The sequence below is a fragment of the Dasypus novemcinctus genome, chromosome 11, assembly GCF_030445035.2.
Source record: "Dasypus novemcinctus isolate mDasNov1 chromosome 11, mDasNov1.1.hap2, whole genome shotgun sequence".
NCBI lineage: Eukaryota > Metazoa > Chordata > Mammalia > Cingulata > Dasypodidae > Dasypus > Dasypus novemcinctus.
Window position 1 is genome coordinate 26000073 of NC_080683.1, and position 26972 is coordinate 26027044.

A 26972-nucleotide genomic window follows, 5' to 3' on the forward strand; every position below is an offset into this window, starting at 1 on the left:
TAATGCTACTTTTTACACCTAACACCCAAATAAAATACACTCCATGAGATTTATAGAAATTATTTAGAGTTAGATACAAACTTCATAAGAAACACATCAAATGGAAGAAAACCTGACTAGCAGATGGCCGTTTCTTGGGATCCCACTGGAGCATGTCTCTCATGAGCTGAATTGCTTCACTGCTGGCATTTGGAATCAGAGTCTTTAAATTATTGGGGACGCACTGGGGCCAGCGGAAGTTCATAGCGTTTGAAAGTTGGTAGCCCTCAGGCCAGTCGGTCTGAAAGAGGGGAAAGAGAAAATCTTGCTCAGCTGATCATGGTGGCAGGAGTCACATGCTGGCATATGCGTCCATAAGGGAAAGGCAAGCATTTCCATTAGCACACCCTAAGTCACAGCCAGGCACCGTATGTGATAGAGCACAGGGGGATACTTATGAAGAGACTAAAAAGAACATCACTGGGAAGTAGTGGAAAAGATACTGGACTGCCATCAATTTGTTTTATAATCTTTCCACACGAGAGTCCATCTCTTGGGGTTTTAGGGTTGAACCAAATTATTATTTCCCTGACTGTGTTCCCTGGGACACAGGTTCTCAGAAACTGTTAATAGGTACTTCTTGGAGGAAAAAGAATTGGAAAAACCCTCCTCATCCCTGGTCAAATAAAATTATGAAACCCTACATACTAGTATATATCTTTCTTGATGATTCAAAATATAGACGGCTTCCCTTTTTAAAAAGTAAAGTAGCTCAAAAACAAACAAAAAAAGTAAAGTAGCTCCATGTATAGCAATCCCGCTCATATCATTCATTTGCATAGATATTTACTGAGTGCTTGCCTTGCGCCAGTGCCTTTGGGTATGAAAAAAAAGAATATAAACCCTGCCCTTAGGATATTACTGTCCAAAAGAAAAAATTAAGACATTCACAAAAATAACCTTAATGCAGAGTAAAAAGTGACAAAGGCTGCAAGAGAGGGATAGCTATGGGCATTCAGGAGAGGGAGAGATTCTAGCAGAGGACTCTGGAAATCTTGGAGAAGGGGGCATTAGTGACTCATTGAAATGATTTTTTTTTTAAATTTGAGAATCTGCTTTGTACCAGTAATGGTGCTAGGACCTAGGAAAATAAACACAAGACAAATAAATCCTTGTACTGAATGAACTTATAGTCTAGGAAACAGTCATGAACACAGATAATTATACAAAAGACACAGAACACACCGGCACAGATTAACATGTGGGTCTAGAAGAGCAGCTTCTAAGATCCCAAAGGGCTCAGGGACAGCTTTCTGAGGGTAATGCATGGGCCAAGTCTTGACAAACAAGGAGGTCTTCAGGCAGACCAAAGTGGACAGATGGCCCAGGCAAAGGGAATACCATGTGCAAAGGTACAGAAGCATAGCAGGCACACTGTGCTTAAATAGTGGGAAAGGGGCAGGTGCTGAGGATGGAATGACAGGAGGGCCGGGCTACAGGGATCCCACATGCCACAGTAAGGTGGTAAGGGTTTTGGACTTTAGGTGGTGACACTAACAGGTTTTCATTTTATTCATTTATTTCGCCCCCACCCCCACCCCCGGCATGGCTCCCTCGTCTATCTGCTCATTGTCTCTGCTCATTGCCTGCTTGTTGTGTCCGCTCGTTGTCTGCTCGTCTTCTTTAAGAGGCACTGGAAACTGAATCCAGGACCTCTCATGTGGGAGGCAAGGGCCCAACTACTTAAGCCACATCCATTTACCCTATTTATTCTTTTTTTTTTTTGAGTCTGAAAAACATGCAATATTTTATTTAGAAAGACTTACATAAGATTTGAGGCAAACTTTAGAATACGAAAAAGCTAAATATATATTCAAACAGTATACCCCATTTTCTCAAAGGAAACTCTGTTTATACCATGCTTATGTGAAGTATCAAGCCATCCAATCCATAAACAGTGATGCGATTCTTTTATCACCATCCCCCCCCAAAATAAAAGGAACTACACTTGTCACCTGACATGACTATTGAGATGAATTCCTGCATTATCACTATTTAGACCAAGAACATATTCATTCTTAAATATTTATGGAGGACTTATTTACATGCCAGAAATGGTTCTAGGCATGGGGGATAAAGGATGAGCAGAGCAGAGTCCTGTCCTCATGGAGTTTCTATTCTACAGGGGTAGAGAGACAACTGTCCAATAAGCAAATTTATAATAACATGTCAGACAGGGAAGTGGATGTGGCTCAAGTGATAGAGCTTCCACGTACCATATGGGAGGGCCTAGGTTCACTCCCTGGGGCCTCCTGGTGAAAAAGAAGAAGAGAAAGTATGCCTGCGCTGTGAGCCAGTGCCAGCGTGAGTGCCCACGCGAGTGCCCACAGTGAGCCAGTGCCCCGCGCAAGTGAGTCCCGCAGCAAGATGACGACGCATCAAAAGAGAGACAAGGGGAGAGTCAAGGTGAAGCGCAGCAGAGACCAGGAACCGAGATGGTACAATTGACAGGGAACCTCTCTCCCCATGAGAGGTCTCCAGGATTGAATCCTGGATAATCCTAGAGGAGAAAGATGAGAAGAGAAGACAATACAGACAGCAAAAACTGCAGGGCAGGAGGAGGGGGAGGGAGGAAAATAAATAAATAAATCGTAAAAAAAAAAACCACAAAAAACATTGGACAGTAATACAACCTATGAAAAGGAATATCCCGGGGCAGGGAGAGAGGTGCCTTTGAGGCTGTGTGGAGGATGGCCTGGTGAGAGTGAGGGGCAGGCAGGAACACCAGTGAGGTGGATGAAAATGGAGAGAAAGAGACAGATCAGAGAGACAGGGAGGAGGTAAGCTTACTGGGGAGCCTAAAGAGCAGGATTTGGCCTCATGAAAGACATGCCCTCCAGACAGAGGGTGTCTGCACAGTGCAGAAGTGGGGAGGTTCCGGGCACACCACCAGGCGCTGTGAGGTCCCCAGGTGGTGATGAGGAACGGGGGCCCAGGGGGCTGAGTGACGGGGAGTTGAATACTTTTAGGAGGTGAGGACAGTACAAGAGATGCTCTTTAGGTGGATGAATCTGGCCTCCAACTGGAAGACAAATGGTAGGAAAAAGATTACTGAAGGCAGAAAGACAGAAGGGACGCCCGGACATAGCAGGGTGATCACCGCCCCATCTGCAGTGGACCGGCCCCGTGTGAGACAGTGTGGGGGGAAGCAACAGGATTTACCAGTCTCCCCTTGGATAAGGGAAAAGGAGAAGGCGAAGCTGGACTCGGCCACCAGGCTGGGGGCTGGGATTACCATGGGACCGTGGCTGGACACGGGGAATTAAAACAAGGAAGCTGGTCTGTTGGTAAACAAAATGCAATTTGCTTCGGATGTGTTCAGCTTGAGGTGCTGGTGAGAGGGTTGGGAAAATCCCACAGACTGTAAATAAGTGAATGGAGTTATGAAAAGGGGAAGTGCAGGCAACAATTTATTTAAAGACATCTGAATAGATATGAGTTGTAGCTCTGAGAATAGAGAAGCTCTGCAATAGAGGTGAGATGACGGAGAGAGAAAAGCAGGGGGAAGTGCATTTGGCTCAATGGATAGAAAGTCCACCTACCACATGGGAGATCCAGGGTTCAAACCCAGGGCCTCCTGACCTGTGTGGAACTGGCCAACGCGCAGTGCGGATGAGCGCAAGGAATGCCGTGCCACACAAAGGTGTCTCCAACGTAGGGGAGCCCCATGTGCAAGGAGTGTGCCCCATAAGGAGAGTCACCCTGCACGAAGAAAGCACAGCCTGCCCAGGTGTGGTACGGCACACACAGAGAGCTGACAAGCAGAATGATGCAGCAAAGGGAGACACAGATTCCTGGTGCCGCTGACAAGAATCCAAGCAGACACAGAAGAACACACAGAATGGACACAGAACAATGGGGTGGGGAGAGAGAAATTAAAAAAATAAATCTTTGAAAAAAAAAAGCAGAGGGAGCTATGGCAAATATTGAAATTAAGAATAGAAGGGCGTCCCCCACATAGGGGAGCTCCACGCGCAAGGAGTGTGCCCCGTAAGGAGAGCCGCCCAGCGCGAAAGAAAATGCAGCCTGCCCAAGAATGGCACCGCACACACAGAGAGCTGACACAACAAGATGACACAACAAAAAGAGACACAGATTCCTGTGCAGCTGATAAGGATAGAAGCGGTCACAGAAGAACACACAGCAAATGGACACAGAGAGCAGACAACTGGGGTGGGGGCGGGGAGGAAGGGGAGAGAAATAAATAAAAAATTTTTTTTAAATCTTAAAAAAAAAAAAAAGAGCAGAAGGAAGAAGAAAAGCCATGGTGGAGAACGTGGGCAGTGGTGAGTTACTGAGGTCAAGAGCAAGCTTCTGGAACCAGCAGGTGCTCAGTGGTGCCAATGCCGCACAGGGGTTGGGGGAAAGAATATGGGAAGCTGCTGGCTTTGGTTCACAGGTCTTTGTTTCACATCATTACCTTTTTTGGTGTCCCCAGCACTTGGCAGATTTTGAATATTGTGTCAATTTCACTGGCTCCGGGGAAGAGTGGCCTCAGAGTGTACACTTCAGCCATGATGCAGCCCACGGCCCAGATGTCGATGGGGGAGCTGTAGTTGGTAGATCTCAGGAGGACTTCAGGAGCCCTGTACCTGGCGGGATGAAGGCTAATGGCTAGTTACTGCTCCCAATGTTCAGAAACTAAATTTAAAAATATAATCAGTTCTCAGCAAGAGAGCTGATACGCATCTATTTGCCATGTGGTTCAGTGTGGTTCACAGGCTTGTAAGGACTCGGCTACTGCTGTACTCTCACGGAGGAGTCCTTCTCTATTTCATAGTACTTTCTAAAGAGCATTTCTCTACAGGACTTTCCAGCTCTCTTATAGCATCTTTGAGAAACAGAAAGCATGAAAGCTAGGAAAAGAGAGAGCAAGAGGGCACAAGAACATAAAACTTGCTGGCTGTAGGCTACTTCTTAGTGATGGCAAAATGCTTAAGGTGGGAGGGTCTACAAGTTGAGACAGTACCAATTAACCGGCTGTTCAGCCATGTCTATGGAAAATGTAACTTCTTTACACAAGTCTTTGGAGGACTTATTCTCAAGAGGACATACATAGAAAAAGTTATTTTTATTATGGAAGAGTAAAATAGATTTCCTTATGAAATCATTTACAACACAAACTTTTAAACCTCGCACAATGCCAACATGCCTACAAATAGTTTTTCAAACTGCACTGATTCTCTTAGTGAAAAATTAGCATTTATGACTTTAATATTCTCCTCAGTAAAATAGTATACTTTTAAAGTAAAATTAGGTGATTTTGCTGAGAACAGTACTCACCATCTGGTAGATACATAGTCTGTGTATGGAGGTCTAGATCGGATTTCTCGGGCCAATCCAAAGTCTGCAATTTTCACAAGTTCTGGACCCATGCAGAGGAGGTTCTCAGGTTTTAAGTCCCGATGGAAGAAGCCTATAGAGTCATTGGGGAAAGAATCCAAAAGCAAGTTTTGCATCTGCATTACTCTTTGTAGCTTTATTGCTCTTTTCACAGCAACTATAATTTAAAAAGTAGCCTGGCATGATACAGAATGTTCTGTGCATTCATCCTGCTGATACTGTTGTGTCCTTTGGACCTCTCAAAGACTTCATTCATTTCCCTTTGATGAATTGAAAAAGCAAAATCTCTCAAGAGTTTGACCTTCATCATTTTCATTATTTTTTTCTAAAAGAGAAGACTTTTCTTAAAATACCAAAGTTCAGTTATGGCCTGGAATAACTGTGCAAAAATAAATTGTCATTCAAGGAAAAAAATAACATTGCTAGCCTGCCCACGTCAACCAGAATGAATATGAGATTAAAACCATTTCAAAAGGGAATAGTCTAAAGGACGTAGACACTGAGGAAAAGATGGAAGAACTTGCCTTGCCAATTTGCAAACACGGCAACACTTATTGCAGTGATGGAAGGCAAAACATCAAAAACAAAACTTTTGCATTTAAAAATTTTTTGATACCCCAATTTATTTTTACCTTAGTTTTTCTAAATTCATATGTATTCTATATCTAACCTTTAAACTCATCACTATACTCCATTTTACTATTAATGGAACCTGGCAATATATTGGGCTTCATTTTTTCAGGAAGTTTTGGATCACAGAGAAGTTCAACAATGGCAGAAGAGGAAGACTGGGGTGGGATGTTATCGACAGGGGACACATGGTCTCCAGGGCATATATCTAGGGTACATAAAAATGTTTGGATATTTTCATAGTTGTACAATTAAAAACAACAACTGAGGGAGTGCTGAGTTCCCAGCCAGAGGAACTCTATCACAGTCCCTAAAGGAACAGCAACAATCCCCCAAGTCCAACGGCAAAGACCAAAAAAGAAGGAAGGTCCAAAAAAGCCCTTGATACTAATGACTATGCTTGTGAGCCTGTGCACCTGAAATAAGAACAAGGCCTAGAGAGGAGTTACCTCCTGAGAGCCTCTATGTTGCTCAAATGTGGCCAGTTTCGAAGCCAAACTGAGCATGTAAATGTGTTGCCTTCCCCCCAGCGTGGGACATGACTCCCAGGGATGAGCCTCCCTGGCACCAAGGAATTACTACCAAGTACCAGCTGATGATGTAACTAGAAAATGACCTTGAATAAAAGGGTCTACTCGGACCAGCAGAATATCTCAATCTACATATAATACTGGGAGTTAAAAATGCTTTTTGACTTGAATAAAAGGGGAAAATGGAAAGGACAAATGAGTTTGTATGGCTATGAGTCTCCAAAAAGAGCCAGGAGATTATCAGAGGGGTTGTCCTTATGCACACCTGAGCAGAGTCTCAGACACAGATAAAGTAGATACAGCCCCAGGTATTGGTTCTTCTGAGGGCTACAGAGACCCAAAGGTTCTATGGTCATGGCAGATGGAGTTCAGTGCCCTGTCAGTTGGCCCTATTCTGGAGTTTGTACTTCTGTGCGATGGAGCTTGTGGATCTTTGTCCAAAAGTCTCTCCTGTTAATTTTACCGGAACTGTAGTTGGTGCTGGTGTTCCATGTATACCCAGAGGACCTGAATCTCTGGACTGACCATGTGATAGCAGGCCCTGAGCCTCAACAGACTTGCAACCCCTATACTCTGGTTTATTGGTCTTATCCCACTCAGCTAACATGGGGCTGAAGAAGGTCAACCACCACACCAGGGAGCCAAGAGTACCTACAACTGAAAGCAGGAGAATTGCATCCAGCACCCATGTGGAATCTAAGTCTCCTCTTGATATAGATGTGGAGTGGACACAACCATTCTAAGGTCTACAGGATGGAGGAATAGAGTATGGATTAGAGTGGACTTACTGATATTCTATTCATGAACTATTGTGATTAGTAATCAAAGAAAATGTGGCACTGGTGTGGAGAAAGTGGCCATGGTGGCTGCTGGGGGTAGGGAGTGGGAGGAAGAGATGTGATGTGGGGGCATTTTTGGGGGTTGGAGTTGTCCTGGGTAGTGCTGCAGGGACAGTTACCGGACATTGTATGTCTTCCCATGGCCCACTGGGTAGACTGTAGGAGAGTGTGGGCTATGGTGTGGACCATTGACCATGAGGTGCTGGGGTGCTCAGAGCTGTATTCACCAAATGCAATGAATGTCTCATGACGATGCAGGAGGTTGTTGTTGTGGGGGAAGGAGTGGGGTGGTGGGGGGTTTATATGGGGACCTCATATTTTTTGAATGTAACATCAAAAAAATAAAGAGAGAGAGAAAAAAAAGGCAATAGTCTTATGGCTCCTGAGAGGCTACACCATAGCAGAAACACAATGGTAATTGTTATTTAGAAAATACAGGATTTAGGAATGTGACCTATTCATATCTGAGAATCTGGTGTATGCTACAACAAATGTTTAACTATTAAATATGTACTAGTTTGCCTAATGAAGAAATACAAAAGTACATCTGCAGTTTACATCATGAAGGCAAAGACAACTCATCAAATGGGAAGCCTGTCTCAGCTCCAGAACAGCCCGGGGGGTACATGCAGAAGATATTCAACATAGAGATCTTTAAAGTGTACTCAGCAGATGCAGCTCAGTGATTAAGTGTCTGCTTCCCATGTACAAGGTCCTGGGTTCAATTCCCAGTACCTCTTTATTTTTATTTTTTTTAAAGATTTATTTTTATTTAATTCCCCTTCCTCCCCCCGCCCCCCGGCTGTCTGTTCTCTGTGTCTATTTGCTGCGTCTTGTTTCTTTGTCCGCTTCAGTTGTCATCAGCGGCAGGGGAAGTGTGGGTGGCGCCATTCCTGGGCAGGCTGCACTTTCTTTCGTGCTGGGCAGCTCTCCTTACGGGGCGCACTCCTTGCGCGTGGGGCTCCCCTACGCGGGGGACACCCCTGCGTGGCATGGCACTCCTTGCGCACATCAGCGCTGCGCATGGGCCAGCTCCACACGGGTCAAGGAGGCCTGGGGTTTGAACCACAGACCTCCCATGTGGTAGACGGACGCCCTAACCACTGGGCCAAGTCCGTTTCCCCCCAGTACCTCTTTAAAAAAATAATTATTTAACAAGCCTGAACTTCTTTCATTGTACCTAAAGAAATAAACCTATTTTCTAACACTTATCAGTATGTTTAAATTGTGTTCTAATCAGGTAAAAGTCCTCATTTCCTTTATGTTCATTTTATTCTCTCCCATTTATAATGTGGCACCCTTGTTCCTTTCTGGCTACATGAATCTCAACCTTTGCCATCCTTCGAAACTGTTTTGAATTTCCCCTCCTCCAGGAAGCCATATGGGGTAGCTTTCTTTATTCATTCATTCTACCAACAAATATACACTGAGGCGGGCAGTGGGGATTCCTAAGCAACCCAAAAGGACATGCCTCTTGCCCTCAAGGACATTATAGGCCCTGCCCTCTGAGCTCAAGAAGAACTCAGTCATTTTCAGGTGTGTTGCCTTGCTCTTGCTACTTATAATAGATGGAAGCTCTTGAAGGGTAGGGGCCACGTCTATGTTTCTTCTGAATTCCTAGCACAGAGGCAGGAGCATGGTAGCCTCAATATACTCTTGTTGATTGAACAGAGGCCTTGGGATAGGTTTGTAGGTAACTCAAAGGAGCACAGTGGTGGCAAGTAGGCAGGAGCAGCAGAGAACAGCCAGCGGGGTTGGGAGGGCAGGAGGATCCTGCCCCCAGGCCCCACAAGACAGCAACTGAGAGCGGAGAAGAGCAATGACCTTGAAGGAGCAGAGGTGGAGGGGCGGCAATGAGGGCTCAAAGCTGGAAGTCCTCCACACAGGGAATTCAGCAGGACTCAATCTATTAATCGATTATTTTCCAAAGCCTGTCTCTACTCTAGGGAGGGAGGTGAGGGTGATTGTGATGTGGTTGTATGTGAAAATGCACTAAATATCGCATATCATGGGGAAAAACGTGCTTCACTAAAAGAACACTCTTTCTGTTCATTTTCCTAAAGATACCAGGGCTTGGTACTAGGTTAAGTTTCAAATGGGTTAAGTATCCAAATGGGATAATGATGGATCTGCAAGGGAATGGCTGGCTAAGAAGGACAAAGGGAATAAAATTACAGAGCCTAGAAACCAGCGTACTTAGAAGGGGCTGAGGTGTAGAAGTGATACATTCAAGAGGGTCACAAGAGAGGAGAGGAAGTACTTTCATCCCACCAACAGGCTGCTTCTAGATTCCATAACCCAAGGTACTGATGAGATCAAAGCGGTTAGAGGTAGCTGACACCAGTGACAGACATAGCCATTTGCTATTTTTATAGTTTATATGTATACGTATATATGTACTTATGTAAATATATATATATATATTTGCATGTGTGTAAAAATATACATTGCTTCATTCTTTACCCTACCATGATACCGATATATAGTTAATGGCCTTCTACATACCAATTCCTTGAAGTATCCTAAACCAAATAAATAGTAAACCAAAATACAGTAAGAACCAAACTTGAGGTTTTCAACTCAACAAATACAAACAGTAATTCAGTATTAGTCCAGAATGGCCTTTTAAATGAAAGGGAAGCATTTCTGATGTGGACAAATCTGAATGGCTTGCTACCGGTCTAATTAAATAAAGAGGATCAACGCCCACCAGAGTGGGCGCTCTCTGTTCTAACACTCAGCACAACTGCGTCGTTGTGTTTGGACGCTCTGTTCTTCAGAGCAACCTCCAGCCCACAGAAGGCCTGCCGGGATGCCCCCATCTAGCAATCGGCTTAAGAATATGCAAAGACAAAGTTAGAGTGACCCTTTTGTCACTTTGTCCAGGGAGACTGCCACCACCCCTGAAAAGATATGAACGGTGAGACCGTGATTTCTTCCTAGAAACTCAAAGAATTAAGAATACAGCAGTGGAAAAAAGAAATCGCAGATATCATTTTCCTACTGAACAGATGGGAAAACTGAGTCATGGGGTGGGGGGTGAGAGGGAAATGAATTAGTCACAACCCTACCAAGAAATGTGTTGTAGCTATTTTATTGTTAAGCTCTACATGTTTCTTCTCGGCACATATAATTTACATAACTTAATCTTGATTTGTGGTTTTGGTCCTCTCAAGTCCAGATTGATGCTGTTTCTCCTCTTAGCATCCGTTTCTTACTGCTAGTTGGACTAAAGCATTATTTCCAAAGTTACGCAGCACTTTCCCCGTAATAACCCATCTGTGTGGAGGCCCCAGCTCCCACCATCTATAACACCCACTTCAAGAAACTTAAGTCTTCTCCTTGTTCAGTTCCTGCTCTCACAATAATCTGTGCTCAAATACAAGAATCAAGACTCTTGCACTCCTGACCTTGTGCCTGCTTTCACCCCGGGTCACGCCCCTGTCAACACCAACCACTTCCTCCTATTGCCAAGCTTTCCTGCTTCTCACTGCAAACTTGTCATAGATTCTGCCCATACAAAGTACGTGTAATTGATGAAATGAGAATAAACGTTCTAATTCCCTGTATCCCTTTAAGCAGCTTCCCTTTTCTATAGATCATACTTCAGACCCCCCAAAAAGGAAAATGGGTAGGAAAAAAATGCATTGCAAACAGACTCTCAAAAATTACTCATGAAAACCAGACGTCAGTTGACACATGATGTATCTATATTATAACTTCAATGATAAGCCTTTAAAAGTAGGATGCCTTAGTGAATGTTTCTGTGGGCTATTTTATACTCTGCTCTTTTCATTACTGAATAATAGCGATCAGCTATTAGTAGTCTTAAACCCATGAGTTCTATTCCTTGATAATTAAAAGGTAATATACAGGGAAGCAGATGTGGCTCACGCAGTTGGGTGCCTGCCTACCACATGGGAGCTCCTGGGTTCAGTTCCTGGTGCCTCCTAAAGAAGACAAGTAAGATAGTGAGCCTGTACAATGGGTCGACACAATTAGATGATGCAAGAAGATGAGACAATGAGGAAACCCAATGAGAGACACAACAAGCAGGGAGGCGGAAGTGGCTCAAGCGATTGGGTGCCTCCCTCCCACATGGGAGGTCCCAAGTTCAGTACCCAGTGCCTCCTAAAAAGAAGACAAGCAGACAGAGATGGTATACAATGAACAGACATAGAGAGCAGGCAGTGAGCACAAGCAAATCTTTTTTAAAAAAAGGTAATGTACAGTTATCCCTCATTTCTATTTTAGCAAAGCATTACTATTTATACATAAGAGGCAATGCAGCACAGCGGGTACATGTGCAGACCAGCCAGGCTGCCTGATTTCAAACTCCAATTCTGCTCTTCTCTGTGCCTGGGTTTCCTCATCTGTTTTGCAGGACTAAATCCTTGTGTTAACTTATAAAGTTTTCAAAGCAGTGCTGGACACAAAGGTACCTTACAAGAGCTGGTTATGATTAGTTGTATGAATCTTCTCACTTAACCCTCCAAACAGCCCTCTTGAAGAGGGCAGGCAGATGGCGCCATTTTTGGCAGGTAAGAATTAAGGTTCCTGAGGCTAGGAACCTGCCTCGCCCATAAGGAAGGAGGTGGCGCTGGAACTCTGATCTGATTTCTAGAAGCCTGTTCTGCTGATGTGAGCACTGCAGCCCACAACAAAGAGCCCATTTCTTCCTTTGGGCTTTTGATTCACAAAAGAAACCCTAATGGCTGGGTCATTCAGAGATCAGGCAACAACAAAGTGCTGTGAGATAAGAACCTTTCTGCTCGAAACTGTTTGGCTTCCAGAGGATAGGGACAGACCTTCTATTCAAGTTCAGGGTACAGCATGCCAGTTGAATAACAGAGGAATTCTCTCTTTCATCCTGGCAGAAAATCTGTTGTGCTTACTTTTTCATTAATAACCCCTGGGCAAGGAAAATATCAAGCCACAAAGAAATCTTTCTCCCCTTTGTCATATTTTATATAAATGTTAAACCTGCTGTAAATATATGGAAATAACCAGAGAAAATGTAAACACTATGTATTTATGGAGCACACCTTCCTGTTCTGGAAATTGTAATTTCACAGATGTTATTGAATTTAAACACATATTTTCTTATCAGTAAGGCCACAGGTACAATCTCTGAGTTATAAATGAAGGCAACAATGCACAGAAAAGCAAAAGTCCATCTCAAGGTCATGGACAGCAAGTCAGTGGTGAAACAGAAAAAAACAGAGAACCACCTTGTGGGGCAAAACACTGTCCTCCAAGCTATCTGATACATTTCTGATTATTTGCATGGATATGTTACCTGGATATCTGAAAGGGCAGATCAAGAATGCAGCGTGCAGTATGCATTGATTATTTAATTCCTGCAATGTACATATGCTTTGGCACTGCCCAGCTGGTGCCAAGTGGAGCTGTGTTTTCATTCCCTGTGGGGGGAAAGTATTCAGTGCCATGAACTATGGCCATGGCAACTACCTGTAGTGCTATCCTGTCCTCTCAAAGGAGTCCACTCCCAAGGGGCAGAACGCACCTTCTCACAGTGAGAACAAGCTACCAAGGAAGAGCCTGAAACTCACAAGACAACTCTGTGAAATGCTTTAGCTTTTTTTTTTCCACTAGTGAAAGGAAGAAATAATATGGAATTACATGTTTATTTAACCAAAGTCAAGTTGATACCACAAGAAAACCATGAAAAACAGTTTCCAAAAATTATTCTATTCAACGAAAATGTGATACGACCTGTAAAATAAGTATTCATCCCATCTGCAATCATTATTCCCATTGTCTTCACCTCTTACTCTCCTGCGCTTATTGAGATCAGACAGGTTTTTCTAGTAAGTGTGGCAAACTGGGCACAGAATATCTGAGCTAATCTTCAGTCTACCACTTTATTGCAGTAGGACCTTTAACAGGCCTTTAAACCTCTCTGAATCTTCGTTTCCTCCTCTTTGAAATGAATAGATACCATTTGTCCTTTCAACCCAAGAAGTTGGCAAAGGTATAAATAAAATGAAATGTTTTTACACTCAAACTAGAACCAGAAACTTAATTGCTAGGGAAGTGTCAATAAGAACCTCTGGTAACAGTAGTGGTGCCATGAAAATGGGAGTTATAAAAGCAGAGATGGGCTGATCTTCTCCATAAACTGGGTCTCCTCTCCACTTCCAGACACAATCTGAATATTTAAGATGTGAAGGATACTGACAGTTCAGTGTTCCAAAGACATGTGGACACACAGACACACTAGTACATGAATCCTAAATTATTAGATACAAATATTTATGTATGTGTGTGTACATGCCTGTGCACTCGTGGCTGTATGTGCAAACATGAGTGCGTATATGTCGGTATGTACACTTGCATGTGGTTGTGTATACATGTACATGTATGCATGTGAGTACATATATGCACATGAAGGGAGGGTCTCTAGTATGTGCATATTTTTGAGATAGAGGCCTGGATAAAAGGCTACAAGTTCTTTCCGGGAAAACTACCTGAGTCTCAAGAAAAGCAAAAAAAGAGAGAGCTAAAGAATATTAATTTCTTTTAGGTCCACTGCTCAGTTTTCAGTACTGAGCAAATAGCCCAAATAATTGGGATACTATGGTTGGGCCTATTTGAAAATGTATTAGTTGACCTTTCTCTTTTCAGAGTTCCTTTGATTTTCCATCATTGCTTTTTCCTGAGTTCTTAATGACCCTTCTCCTCCTATTTGTCCCTAAGAAACTACACCAACAGTTTTTAGTGTTTGGTAAACTCATACTGCCCCTCCCTGTGAATTCTTGTGAATAAAAAGCTAAAGTGCTGATTCTATTGTATCAATGAGGATCATAAATACTTTTTACTGGAAACTTTTTACTAGAATTGGTTCACAATTTGACTTAGTCTTGTCCTATTACTCAGCAAGTGCCTGAGGATGACAATGATTTGCACTGAGCACCCATGTTTGTCCGTGTTTCATTTAGTCTCTGTGGGGGTTCCTTAGAGTTTAAAAAGCAGCTGTAAGGATCCCAGAGGTGCATCTGTTGCAGTGCCAAGCTTTCCGGCACAACAAGAGCTTTTCTAGTCATTGCCAACTTGTGTCAAATCAGAACTGACTGTACTAACAAAGGGTTTCAACCTAGCCCTTACTAGGTAATGACACGCACGTGTTGGTGCAATATTTGCAATGACATCCTCAGACTGGGGGTGAATGGATTTCTGATGTACAAAATCAGCCACATGTCACTCATCTGACTTTATGTTGAAGCCACCTCAAATGCGTTCCTGAGGGGAACCCTGGCTCCACCCATGGATACTTCCATGCAGGTGGCTGTGTTCACAAAAAGGTATCAATCCAGGCCCAGCTGGGTCTGCATCTAGTTAGTAGCCAAGACTAGCAGTGCCCCAGGTACTTTCTGGAGACTATACTCTCAAACTCATTGCTGCTCAATACCTTCAAAATGCTCAGCTGAGAAAAACCACAGTGAAAAAGGATGTCCTGAAGTGTATGTAACTATGCATTCCTCTGAATACTCTGATAAATTTCTCCCTGCACTAACCAGACCATTACTAGAGTGAGTCATACTGGGCCCCAGGAGCGCTGTTTCTCTGACTGGATGATGAAATTGACCTATATTGAGGAACATGACATGACACTGCCCTAAGTAATCAGTCACTGTGTTTACTATGAAGAGCGGTGGGAGAAATTTCTCTGTGGTCTCAATATCAAGAGTAGTTGTTTCTCTTGGCCAACCGGTCTGTTGTATCCTTCAGGAAACTGTATGTGGTGTCATGTTTCAACCGGTCTGTTTTTCCCTCAGGGAAACTGTATGTGGTTAAGTGTCACGTTTCACATTTTGCATGGCTTGACAGAATCAAATTGTGACCAGCTTCCGGTCCTTAAATAAATTTTCTGGCATGCATTTTGAGTATTAGCCTCACCCCTGGCTATTTCCACATCTGATGTTTTGCCTCTTTTTTTCCCTTACTTTTTTTTAACTAATTTTAATTTATTTTATTTTCTTGGGTTGCATAAGTCTTTCAAACTACTTTTAAACAAATGGAAGTATAATTATATGAAGAAAATGAGAAGCCACAGTGAAGCTGTATTAGTCAGTGGGTTAAACAACACACTTCTCTAGGTGAACTTCCCTGAAAGCTAATCTTAGGTTTCTCTTTAATATACCAGTTAATGGTTCAGGAATAATTCTTAGATCTATAACTAACAATCTTAATAGTAAAGTGTAAAAAATAAAAACATACATACATGATAGAAGAAGAGGGAAATTCATAAATCAGGTTTTAGAAAATGACACATTTCAAAATCCACTGTCAGTCTCTCAAAAATTCAACCTTTTCTAGGAGTCAATTACAAAAGATGTTTTGTTGATGCTATCTACATCTTCTACCTGATGACATTTCACTGCATTTCAAAGAATATTTCAAATCACCTACCGTGTTTGTGAATAAATGCCAGTCCTTGCAATATCTGATACATGATATTCCTTATAGCAGACTCCGGAAACAATTTATTTCTTTGTGGGGCAGAAGAAAAAAAAGTTATAAACCTGGGTTTATTATAAAGATGAATCCCCTTTTTTCATGTTCTTTTGCTTATATAGAGTAAGAAATTAAGAAAACATTTCTAGGCATGCTAATCTTTGACCAGATCCTTTACTAGTAAAGACCAAAGAAAAACCACCATAAATCCATACAGGAAAGCTACCTTATAACCACTGAAGACATTCAGTTATTCAGTTATACTACAAAGAAGAAAAGCTTATACACCTTAAAGTAAGCCAAAAGAAAAAAAATTCCCTTTGACATATCATATAAAAAGCACCTGAAAATCTCTTTTCCCTATAACACAAACTAAAACTTTTTAAAAAATTGTAATGGGGAAAATTTGAAGTCTTCTGGATGAAGCCTTATAAGATAAAGTGGATGGTAACATTTTTCTTGTTTGGACAAACTACATAGAATCACTGCTTTTATTGACAATGAAGACAATACTTGTTCACTCAAATCACTCAGAGAGATGTTTATGAATCAAGAAAATGTGCCCAAGTGGCTTTACAAGGTTCACTTTTAAAGTTCAAAATTACCGTAGCACAAGGGGTCTTAACCAGGGGTCCATGAGCTAGAATTGAAATTTAAAAAAAAACATTATTCTTATGGGGACGTGTTGGTGTGGGTGTGATATCTATATTAAATAATACACAGTATAGTGTGGACTTAGTAAGGGTCCATGGTTTTCACCTGACTAGCAAAGGGGTCCGTGGAACAAAAAAGGTTAAGAACCCCTGCCATAGCAGACACATTTCTTATCAGTCTCTTCTCCCTAACAGGCAGGCCTCGAAGCAGCAGTAGCAGCAGAGGACCTGAAATAAACATGGACATTTTCAATGGCATCTCAAAATAAATGAAGCTGTGAATGCCCTTGGCTTGTATTTACTGTCTATACGTCCTTGTGCGAACGGAGAATCTCCTTGGATGACTATTTCATCAAAGCATGATAATGGCTGCACTGAAACTAGCTTCTATAAAGATCACTTAAGACCTCTACAGTAGCAATATGGGTTGGGGCCTTCACCTAATGGGCAACTTTAAATGGTAATGCCTAAGTATTACAGCACGACAGTTAAATGGTTAAAGAAAGACAAATTGCAATCAGCAAAAGCAGAAAGAAAATACATCCTCTTTGTGATATTTAGTCCTAAGATCATGACCAATATGTACCTTTCTTTAATGAGCTGGTAAAGGTTTTCCTTCATGTACTCGAAGATAAAATAAAGGTGATCATTTTCCCTGATAACTTCTTTTAATTTCACAACATTGGCATGGTTGAGTTTCTTTAAAGACTGAAAGATGAGAAAACAAAACAAATAATTAGAGAAAATCTGTAGTTGAAAAAGAAAAGTAATCCCAGGTACTCTTTGGAAGAAACTCCTAATTTTATAACTGCAGAAATGTTATTTACTTACATCACAATTCAAATTAAAAACTTACTAAAAATTATCTGAAAATTGATAGTGTTAAAATAAAATATTAGACAAGATATCATTTAGGGAAGCTTATTTAAGCAGTTTATAATTCATGAATCAGGCAGCATCCAAACCACACATGGAAAGGAGATCTGGCGAGAGATGGAAAGGGGAAGCATGTATATATAGGGCAAAGCAAGTAAGGAAACGTTCTGATTGGCTGACATTAAGTTTCCTTTTTACAAAGTGGAGAGCAGGTATACATAGATTAGTATATGGTATGTCCATTCCCTGAGCTCTCTCTCCTGAGCCTACAAGGGCTTATCACCAGGTGCTGCTTATCTGCAGTTCTGTAGGGTGTGTTCCAGTGTGACTTTTTCTCAGAATGTTCCGCAGGTCAACTGTTTTTGTCTTCAGGGAAATCCTCTCTCAGAAAGGGGTCCTTCCCTGGCAATGTCCAATGCCGGCAGCCATTTTGTTTTACTTAACAACAGAAACATGATGTAGAAAAATTCTGATTACATGACAAGAAGATACGTGTTTGATAATTAATTGTATTTCCTGGCTGTCCCAGGCCCAGGCCCAGGCAATGCACCAGTGGGTTATTTTAGGCCTTACCACCTCCTCCTGAGGACAGAATTCATTGTAGAAGTGGCCAGAGGGGAACCAACAATGGAAGAAGAGGCTTTGATTTTTCTAGCACTGGAGAAGGCAGCTGTTTGGGGCTGGAATCACCAGCTAACAGCCTGCAGGCACTTTGTAACAGGAAATCATTCAAACTGACTGAGGCTGATCCTGACTCTCCCGAATTTCATGAGTCATGTGTGTCCATGACAAGTGCTACTATCCTCCTTCTCATAATAAGCTTTAATTACAAAGGAAGTATTCAAGAAGGAGAAATCTCACTGGAAGACCCAAAGTGAGACGAGAGAAATCCCTCTACTTCCAAGAAAGCAAAGGCAAAAAAGTCAAGCAGGGAATGAGGAACAAGAGTGTGGCTCAGAAAATGGTATGTGATCCTCTGATAACCAGTCTCTCATTTCTTACACATGTGCAGTGTCCACCTTCTTGGAACATAAGTGTGAATGCAGCTTTGTGTGCATTATTTTCTATTTGTGTCGTTAGTTCTGTGGATGTCAAACCAACACAGTTTTGTACTGGTGAGCAGCCATCTAGTTCATGTACAACATCAACAACTGTTGATTTGCTCCCGAGATAAATTATTTGATGGTTAGAATTTGATAGACTGTCTCCTTCAAGGAAGTCCCAAAGGTCACTTTGGCCAGTGAGGTGGCCCTTTGATTTAAAAAGCCTTTTCCTCACAGAGCAGTGAGTCTGGTAATAATAAAGTATAAACCTTCCTTATTTTTCAATTTCCTTAAAAAATTATACCCCCTTTATTAAAAAAAAGGTTTGTAGATGAAAATGTTGAAATGAATATCCAAATCTGGAAGGGCACTCAGTAATAAGGTACTGAGGGATCAGGGCTGGGGAATATGTAATACGAGCAAGTTACTTCAAACAGCTGCAAAGAGAGAAGGAATATGGTCAGTGAAGGAGCACAAAATAAGACTCCTCTGAAGCCTCCCTCCTGAAATATAAGTTCCTGCCAAGACGCTCCTCTGGCAGGGAATCCTCAGCTGTTTCGTCCAACAAGCCAGATCCTTCCAGAATGACCCAAACAGGCTGACTCCTTCTTTTAGCTGAGTTGGATTCCCAGTTCTCCGTGTGTAACAAACTCAAACACTGGTTAACTTTCAGGTATTCGCTGGAACCCTCACTGCCTGCAGCCACCTTTCCTGCCTGTTTGCTAAAATTACATGACACGTACCGGCTGAAGCATTGTGGATGAGGAGACCCGTGGCAAATTCACTCAGAGGAAAATGAAGTCTTCAAGCATTTCAAAAAGAAAATTCTAGGCAAAGAGGTACCTTCTGCTTTTGGCCTGTAGTGTGTTTTGAGCACTAATTACCATTACTGGTCACAGTCCAAGAGTGGCCCTCAGCTCTACTTCAAAGGCAGGCTTGTGAGCAAGTTAAATATAAAAGGGAACTAAGCTGTGCTGCTTAGGGCTGTGTTTACCTTGAGGAAGGTTCTGCATCTCTGGGCCTCACAGTTCTCATTAGCAAACTCAGGACACTAACACCTCCCTGACAAGGTAATTATGGGGGTGAAGAAAGACAGTGTATGTACAGCATCTAGGGGCAGCCCGGCTCATAGGAGGCTCCCAATAAATGGAAGAGAGTGTGTGCAAAGGCGAGTGTTAGACAGCAGCTCACAGGAAGGATGAGATGTGTGAGGAGTGGGGTCACAGGGAGGCCACCTCAAATAAGCTTGTGGTTTTTGAGGCTGGGTGATTGGGCACATGATAATGGCATTAACAGAAAGGGAGAGAAAATGTGAGCATAGGGGGAGATGTATCTCCAATTGCTTACTGATGTTCAGGAAGCAGTTGGATATATGGCTCTAAAGCAGGGGCAGGCAAATATTTTTTTGTAAAGGGCCAGATATAAATATTTTAGGCTTTCCAGGTCACATGGGTCTCTGCTGCAATGACTAAACTCTGCCACTGCAGCAAGAAATCAGCCATAGACAACAAGGACATGCTGTGTTCCAATAAAACTTTATTTAAAAACAGGTGGAAGTAAAAGAAAGATAAAAGATTAGGTGAGACTGCTGAATGAAATCACCCAGGAGGAGGTCACAGCAGAAACAATGATAAAATTATAAGGCAGAAGTCCAATATTTAGGGATGAACCTAAAAGAATTGGTGAAAAACAAAAAAAGGAGGACAGCTGATCAAAAGCAGAGTCACACAGGCCTGGGAGAGGAGAGTAAGAAGTGGTCAACAGCACCCCAAACTGCAGAAAAGGAAAATGCCTGAAAAAATGGTCCTGGACTTGACAACTGATTTCTAGGAGAGCGACTTTGGCTGAGTTGCAAAGGGAAGTGTCTGATTCGATTAGGTTGGGAAGTTTGGTAGGAAAGGTAAGGAAAAGAATGGGGTGGAAGCTTAAGGGAAGGGGGGGGCTGAGGCTCTTCTGAGTGAGAGAAAATGGTGAGTACATTTATAGACTCAAGTGCAGAGGAAGAGTTTAAAGATATATGGGGGAAGCAGTTGTGGCTCAAGTGATTGGGTCCCGTGTACCATATGGGAGGTCCAGGGTTTGATTCCCAGGGCCTCCTAGTGAAGGCAGGCTCACCCACGTGGAGAGCTGGCCTGAGCAGAGTGCTGGCCCACACCGCAAGCTGGCTCGAGCAGAGAGCTGGTACAGCAAGATGATACAACAAGGGAAGATGCAGAGGATAGACAATAAGAGACGCAGCAGACCAGGGAGTTGAGGTGGCACAACAGACTGAGCGCCTCTCTCCCACTCCGGAGGGTCCCAGGATTGGTTCACCTGGGGAGGGAACGAGCAGACACAGAACACGCAGAGAATGGACACGGAGGGCAGACAGCAAGTGCAGATCAACGAGGGGGTGGAGGAATAGGTGAATAAATAAATCTTTAAAAAAAGATGTATGGGGGGTGGTAAGGTGGGGGGAGCAGGAGGTTGATGGAGCCAGGATCTAAAGACAGAAAGGAACAGAGTAGACAGGATGCAGGCGGCCCACCCCACCCCCGAGGATGGTATCCATAGCACCAAGAACCTAAGTGCTATATATGGCGCTGCTTCAAAGAAAAATGCCAGCAGGTCCCATTCCCTCATCTTCGGGGAGCAGGGCCTGTCCTCCCTGAAGCTGGCCATCAGACACAGGAGCTCCCTAAAGTCCGCAGGTGGCTGGGGCAGCATCTCCAGGGATAGCCACGAGGACACGTGGGCAAAGCAGTGCTGGGGAAGGTGGTGTCACAAGGACCAAAGACCAGCATGTCCTTTCGTTTCCTTTTGCTGCTGACAGCATATGGAAAACAACTGTGACATGAGGCCCTTGGTGGCCTTCCTTTGCCTTCCCTTTTTGACTCAGCAGGCAGAAAAGAGGGACTTTAGCAAGGAGGAGGGGATGAGGCACCCTGGTAAGGTGCCTCCTTTCTCCCCTCTTCTTTCCCTTCCCTCCATATTTAGGGCTTGGCCATGGCCCAGGGCTGGTGAGCTCCTACGAGGATCAGCAAGGGCAGGCGGGGCTGGGGGAAATGGAGGGGAGGTCCCACTTGTCAGCAGATGTGGCATCTGTGCAGGTGGAGGAAAGAGTAGATTTCTGGTGGTCCTTAGTGAAAGGAGCAGTTCCTTCGACTATCTTGCTGTTTAAAAACCTCTGTGCCTGTAATTTTTCAAGCTATAGGTAGGAGCAGTTGCCCCTCCCATTAGAACTCATGCACAGAGTACAGAAAAGTAATGCTTTAACATCCAAGCCAAGGATACATTTCAGAACTTGATGTCTGAGAAAACGCCTTCAGATCATCCTGAATTTTATCTTGGTGTACTGCATCTTTTTGATATTTTTGGATCTCTCAGAGTTTTCATTCTCTCGCCAGGAGTCGGCAAACTATGACCCATGGGCGAAATTGAAATCACCCGCTTTTTTGCATGGCCCATGAGCTGAAAATGGTTTCTACAGATGAATAATTGCAATCAATTTGATGATAGGGAAAACTAACTTTGAAACCCAATTAAACTAAATATTATACCCTCCAAAAAAAAAAGAATTACATTATTCTCATGGAAGATCTGTATAGCAAACAAATTATACTTAGTTATTATTATTATTTTAACTTTTATGAATAAAAATGTTATGAAAATCTGGTTCCTCTCTTGTTGGGTATGTACAGTAGTGAAGATATGTGGGGGCAATGCTTGATGCAGCTTTATCTTGATGAAGGAATTCAATCACAGAGAAAAGAGTGTAAATTATTAAGCAAGACACTGAAATAAATATTACTATTATGTTTAGAAAAACAACCCAGCAAATAGGTTTTCACTTATATAAATAATTAGGATGACTGCCTTTAGACTTAATAATCATTCACTAAATTCACACATTCCTCTTATTCATATTGAAATATAATGGCATAAAAGATCTATTAAACATATGTAAGCTTCCTAATAAAAGCACATTCACTAATACAAAGTCTAGAAATGTACTTTCACCTATTAACTATATAATGTTATCATCTGTCCCTTTATGGCATTGATAAATTAGATTATTAAAAATAAATTAATAAAATCTAAGTATGTTTAAAGCTATTTTAACAACCATATATAAATTATTCTCTAGTGTAGGAAATAAATACCTTAACCTCCCGAAGGTTCATGCATTCCTCCCAGGAATAAAACTTCCTTTTCATTCTAAAAGATAAGAAAGAAACAAATGTGCTTATTTCCAGTAACAGGTTAAACTTTATTAAAAAAAAAAAAAAGATCTGTGAACCTCATGAATAGTGCTTAAAGTTGGTTTTGATTTCTATGAAATATTATACTGTCCAAGACAACGTTGATTTAAAAACCTGTCAGTGCAGTCAATCCAAAAGCACATTTGCAAGCAGAGATGGTGTGGCGTGGAGCAGAGGCCCGGGCTGCTGTCCCTCCTCTGCCATGAGTGACTGCCCGAGCCTGCAGGGGCCACCTGACCTCTCTAGCCTTCAGTTTCCTCACCTGCAGAATGAAGAGACTGGTGCAGGTGATCCGTAGTGCCCCATTTATTGTGCGTTTATTGCCCTGTGAGATGCAAAATCACACTATAACGGCAATAAAGAATTTATTATTCTTCAAATTAGGTCAGTGTTCTCATGCCATGTTTAGAAGGCACTGGAGGAGGCACCGGGGGGACAGTGATCAGAGAGAGGGGTGGGATTGAGTTTTTTTTTTTCAATTCACATTGCAAGTAAACAGAAATGTTGGCATCAGAAATCTTTTCACCAAACTTTAGCCTAGGCTGACATGAGCAGGGTAATAACCAAACACTCAAGAGTTAGTACATATATAAAATTTATATGGGAATATATTATGCAAGAAGGATAATACTAAATAAAATCCAAAAGAATTAAGTTAGATCTTAGAGTACAGCCCAATAAACATGAAAACCTTTAACAGAACATTTCTCCCCAGCTAACCCAGGGCAGAGTGGTGTGGTAGGTTGGGGGAAGGGATGTGGGTGGATGAGTTCATTCAATGATAGAATTAATGGAGATTGTTTTCATGTCTTTACATAAAAACATTTGTGCATTTGGAGCATTCATTTACAAGGTGTCTCTTTCTTGATTACAAGAGTCACATTTTTAGGAAAAAGATGTTCTAGTTTTAGGAACCACCTTTCCCAACTTATTCAAAAATACAAAGACAAATGAGGAGAAAAATATGACCTTTTGGCAAAAGCCAGATTCCCTCCTGACAAGTCTTCAGGCTGCATGACTCAAAATGAACTCATTTCATTCTGCTTTTGCATAACCAAAAGCATGACCCTCACCCTCTCTATGTTTGAGATCAAATGAACCAACGTGAATTGAGTAAGCGTGCGCACTGCACGGATGCTGGGGGAGGCTATGGAAGAGGCAAAAGGTTGACGCAACGCATCCACACTTTGTACCTATAGGATGGAAAACGTGAAATCAGATGATCAAACCCTGAGGCTCTGATGCCTGTTTTACAGGCATTGTTCTAATGGTACCTCTGTGGAAGTGCAACTACCAGCAAATATTCTTAAATTCAGTATCAGTAAGAATTGCTTGTATACAAAATTAAATGAATCTACTAGAATTATGGTTGGGTTTGAGAAAATGTACTTAATATTAATAGTAAAGATTTAGGGAAGCGGATGTGGCTCAGATGACTGGGCTCCTGCCTACCATGTGGGAGGTTGCTGGTTTGGATCCCAGTGCCTCCTAAAGAAGACAGCAAGCTTGAGCAATGGGCAGGCACGGTAAGCTGTTACAAGAGACACAGGAAGAAAAAACATAATGAGACACAACAAAGCAGGGAGCAGAGGTTTCTAGTGCCTCCTAAAGTAGACAGGGCGCTGCTGAGGCGACAGGCAGAAGTGGCAAGCTAACACAACATGAAAGACACAACAAAGCAGGGAGCAGAGGTGGCTCAAGTGATTAGGCACCTCCCTCTGACATCAGAGGTTTCCAGGTATGGCTCCCAGTGCCTCCTAAAGAGACAAGGAAGGTAAACAGACACAGCAAGTGCAAACAGCAAGGGGGTGGGGAGAAATAAATAAATTTTTAAAAAGTAATTAGTCAAGATTTACTTGTACCAGGTGTATGCCAGGTGCTGGACTAAGCTTTCTGCCTCCACATTGCATCTGTTCATCTGTCCCATGGCCCTGTGTGACAGGCACTGTTTCTATCCCACGTAATAGATGAGAAAACTGCCCCTGGTCCTGCACGTCAAACCCAGTGGTGGTTGGCACCAAGTACATGGCTCCCTTCCCACCCAACCCATTCCTGCAGGAAGAGCCCTCGAGGGTGGGCAGATGGTGTTCTGGATGACAATCATTTTCTTCTTTATTTGTTCTGCCCTCCCTGATACAAGGTTTGGAGTTACTCCCAGTGACTCTGAAGGCCAGGTGGTCAGTGCACGGCGGCTGACGAGGACAGCAGGGAAGGGACGGGGACTGCTGTGTCAGGAGCGTGAGTGTGAGTCCCACGCAGGTTTTCCAGGGCCCTAAGGCTGATATCAAAGGCAGGGACAAAACCAGGAAGCTTATGTCCAGGTCAAGATCCTAAGCAGTGCAGAGAAAAATGAGAAGGGTGAGTCACATTTTCTGATAGGGAGAGAAAATCTGAGAGTTCTGCTGAAACCTTCTCTCTCCACCCCTGCCTTTATTGAACTTCATGCTTTCTGTGGTTATGCTGTCGAATAATTAAAATATCAGGCCTGGAGTCCAAAAACCCTGGATCAAAGTAAGAAGAGCTGGTAAGGGAGAAAATTCCACAGGCTTATTCTATCTAGACCAAATGTCCAATGGAACTTTCTGTGATGATGGAAATGTTCTGTGCTGTCCGGTATGGTAGCTACTAACCACATGTGGCTACTGATCACTTGGAATGTGACTGATGAAATTGAGGAACTGAATTTTTAAGTTAAATTTCAATTTAAATAGCCACGTGGTTATTGGCTACCACACTGGACAGCACAGTTCTCAACGTTCCAGGGAAAGGGGATGCAAACTATGATTTAAGGGCCAAATCTACCCAGCCATTTGTTTTTGTATAGCCTATGAGATACGAATGGTTTTTACATTTTTTAACAGACAGGGGAAAATTTCAAAAGAATAATATTTTGTGACACACAGAAATTATATGAAAATTTTGGTTTCCATAAGTGAAGTTTTTTGGAACTCAGTGATGCTCATTCGTTTATATATTGTCTGTGGCTGCTTATGCACTACAACAGCAGGGTTGAATTGCTGCAAATGAGACCAAGTGGCCTGCAAAGGCTAAAATATTTACACTCTGGTCCTTTACAGAAAGTATTCTAACCCCTGGTCTAGAGCCTGAAGAGAAAGAAAGAGAGCCCTACTGGCCCACCCCGTTCTGAGGTTTTTTTTTTCCAGCACAGTTCAACTACATTATCTCATTTGAGACAGCTGTCCTGGGAAATTGATGGGACAGGTGAGGAAACTGAGATACAGAGACGTTACATGACTTTCCCAAGGTCTCACTGCTGGCTTACTGCAGACCAGCTTCAATCCCTCACCCTGTCCATGACCTCACCTTGTGTCCAGGCTGAGTGGCCAATTCATTTACTCATGCCCCCCAAATGATTTAGTCCCCCCATGTGGTAGGCCATTTGCTAGGCACATACAATGATGAGAAAGACTCTTTTGTGGAACTGATATCTTTGTAGGAAGGCAGAGATTAAGTAATTTTCTGTGCTAAGTGCTATGAAGGAAAGGTCTTGTAGCTAAGTGCTACAAGAATAGACCTCAGAAGGACCTAATCTAGCCCGGGGTGTCAGGGAAATCTTCTTCAAGGAAGTGACAATTCAATGGAGACATGAAGGATGAGTAGAATTTACCCAGGTGGGAAGCACAGGGGTCAAAACACCCATGTGAAGGCTCTGCGGGGGAAGGTAAGTGGTGAGTTTAAGAAGCTGCAAGCCAGTGTGGTCAGAGTAGAGTAGGCAAGGGGGAAATGATAGGAAGGAGATAAGGCTAAAGAAAATAGGCTGGGGCCAAGCAATGCAGCAACTTGTAGATCACATTAAAGCTTTGGGGCTTGATCCTAAAAGTGACAGGAAGACACTGAAAGCTGCCTTAGTTTGCATTTTCCAAAAAGCAAAGACTGAGGCACAAACTTGGGTGCCAGTAGTTTATTTGGAAGGAATTCCTGGAAGGCAGTGCAAGGAGCAGGAAGAGTGGAAATGGAGAGTTAGGAAAACCAACAAAGGGCACTTTACTGAGTTGATACCAAGGTAGGCAAATGGGGCCTGTCCCATGTGGGTAGAATGCTCCTTGGTTGCAAGTTTCCCACATGTACTTGAGGTAGAATGCTGGCAGCAAGCATAGAACTGTACACCACAGCTGCACTGAAGTCAGGGTGACCACGGGACAAGAGGGACATGAAGGGGAAACGGACTTGGCCCAGTGGTTAGGGCGTCCGTCTACCACATGGGAGGTCCGCGGTTCAAACCCAGGGCCTCCTTGGCCCGTGTGGAGCTGGCCCATGCGCAGTGCTGATGCGCGCAAGG

At 42.9% G+C, this 26972-nt stretch overlaps 1 protein-coding gene across 2 annotated transcripts in view; it reads right to left on the minus strand.

Annotated features, from left to right (window-relative positions):
* Nucleotides 1-26972, minus strand: part of CILK1 (ciliogenesis associated kinase 1) — a 69626-nt gene that overhangs the window by 22283 nt on the left and 20371 nt on the right. The window contains exons 2-8 of one of the 2 annotated variants that reach the window (XM_071218373.1): nucleotides 22935-22997; nucleotides 22574-22628; nucleotides 17099-17220; nucleotides 15815-15894; nucleotides 5323-5455; nucleotides 4460-4631; nucleotides 113-280 (exon numbers count right to left, since the gene is read on the minus strand). In XM_071218373.1, coding sequence (XP_071074474.1) covers nucleotides 113-280; nucleotides 4460-4631; nucleotides 5323-5455; nucleotides 15815-15894; nucleotides 17099-17220; nucleotides 22574-22628; nucleotides 22935-22978 — 774 coding nt within the window. In that variant the 5' untranslated portion in view covers nucleotides 22979-22997. The remainder of the gene's footprint in view (nucleotides 1-112; nucleotides 281-4459; nucleotides 4632-5322; nucleotides 5456-15814; nucleotides 15895-17098; nucleotides 17221-22573; nucleotides 22629-22934; nucleotides 22998-26972) is intronic. The other variant, NM_001428252.1, reaches the window with a different exon arrangement.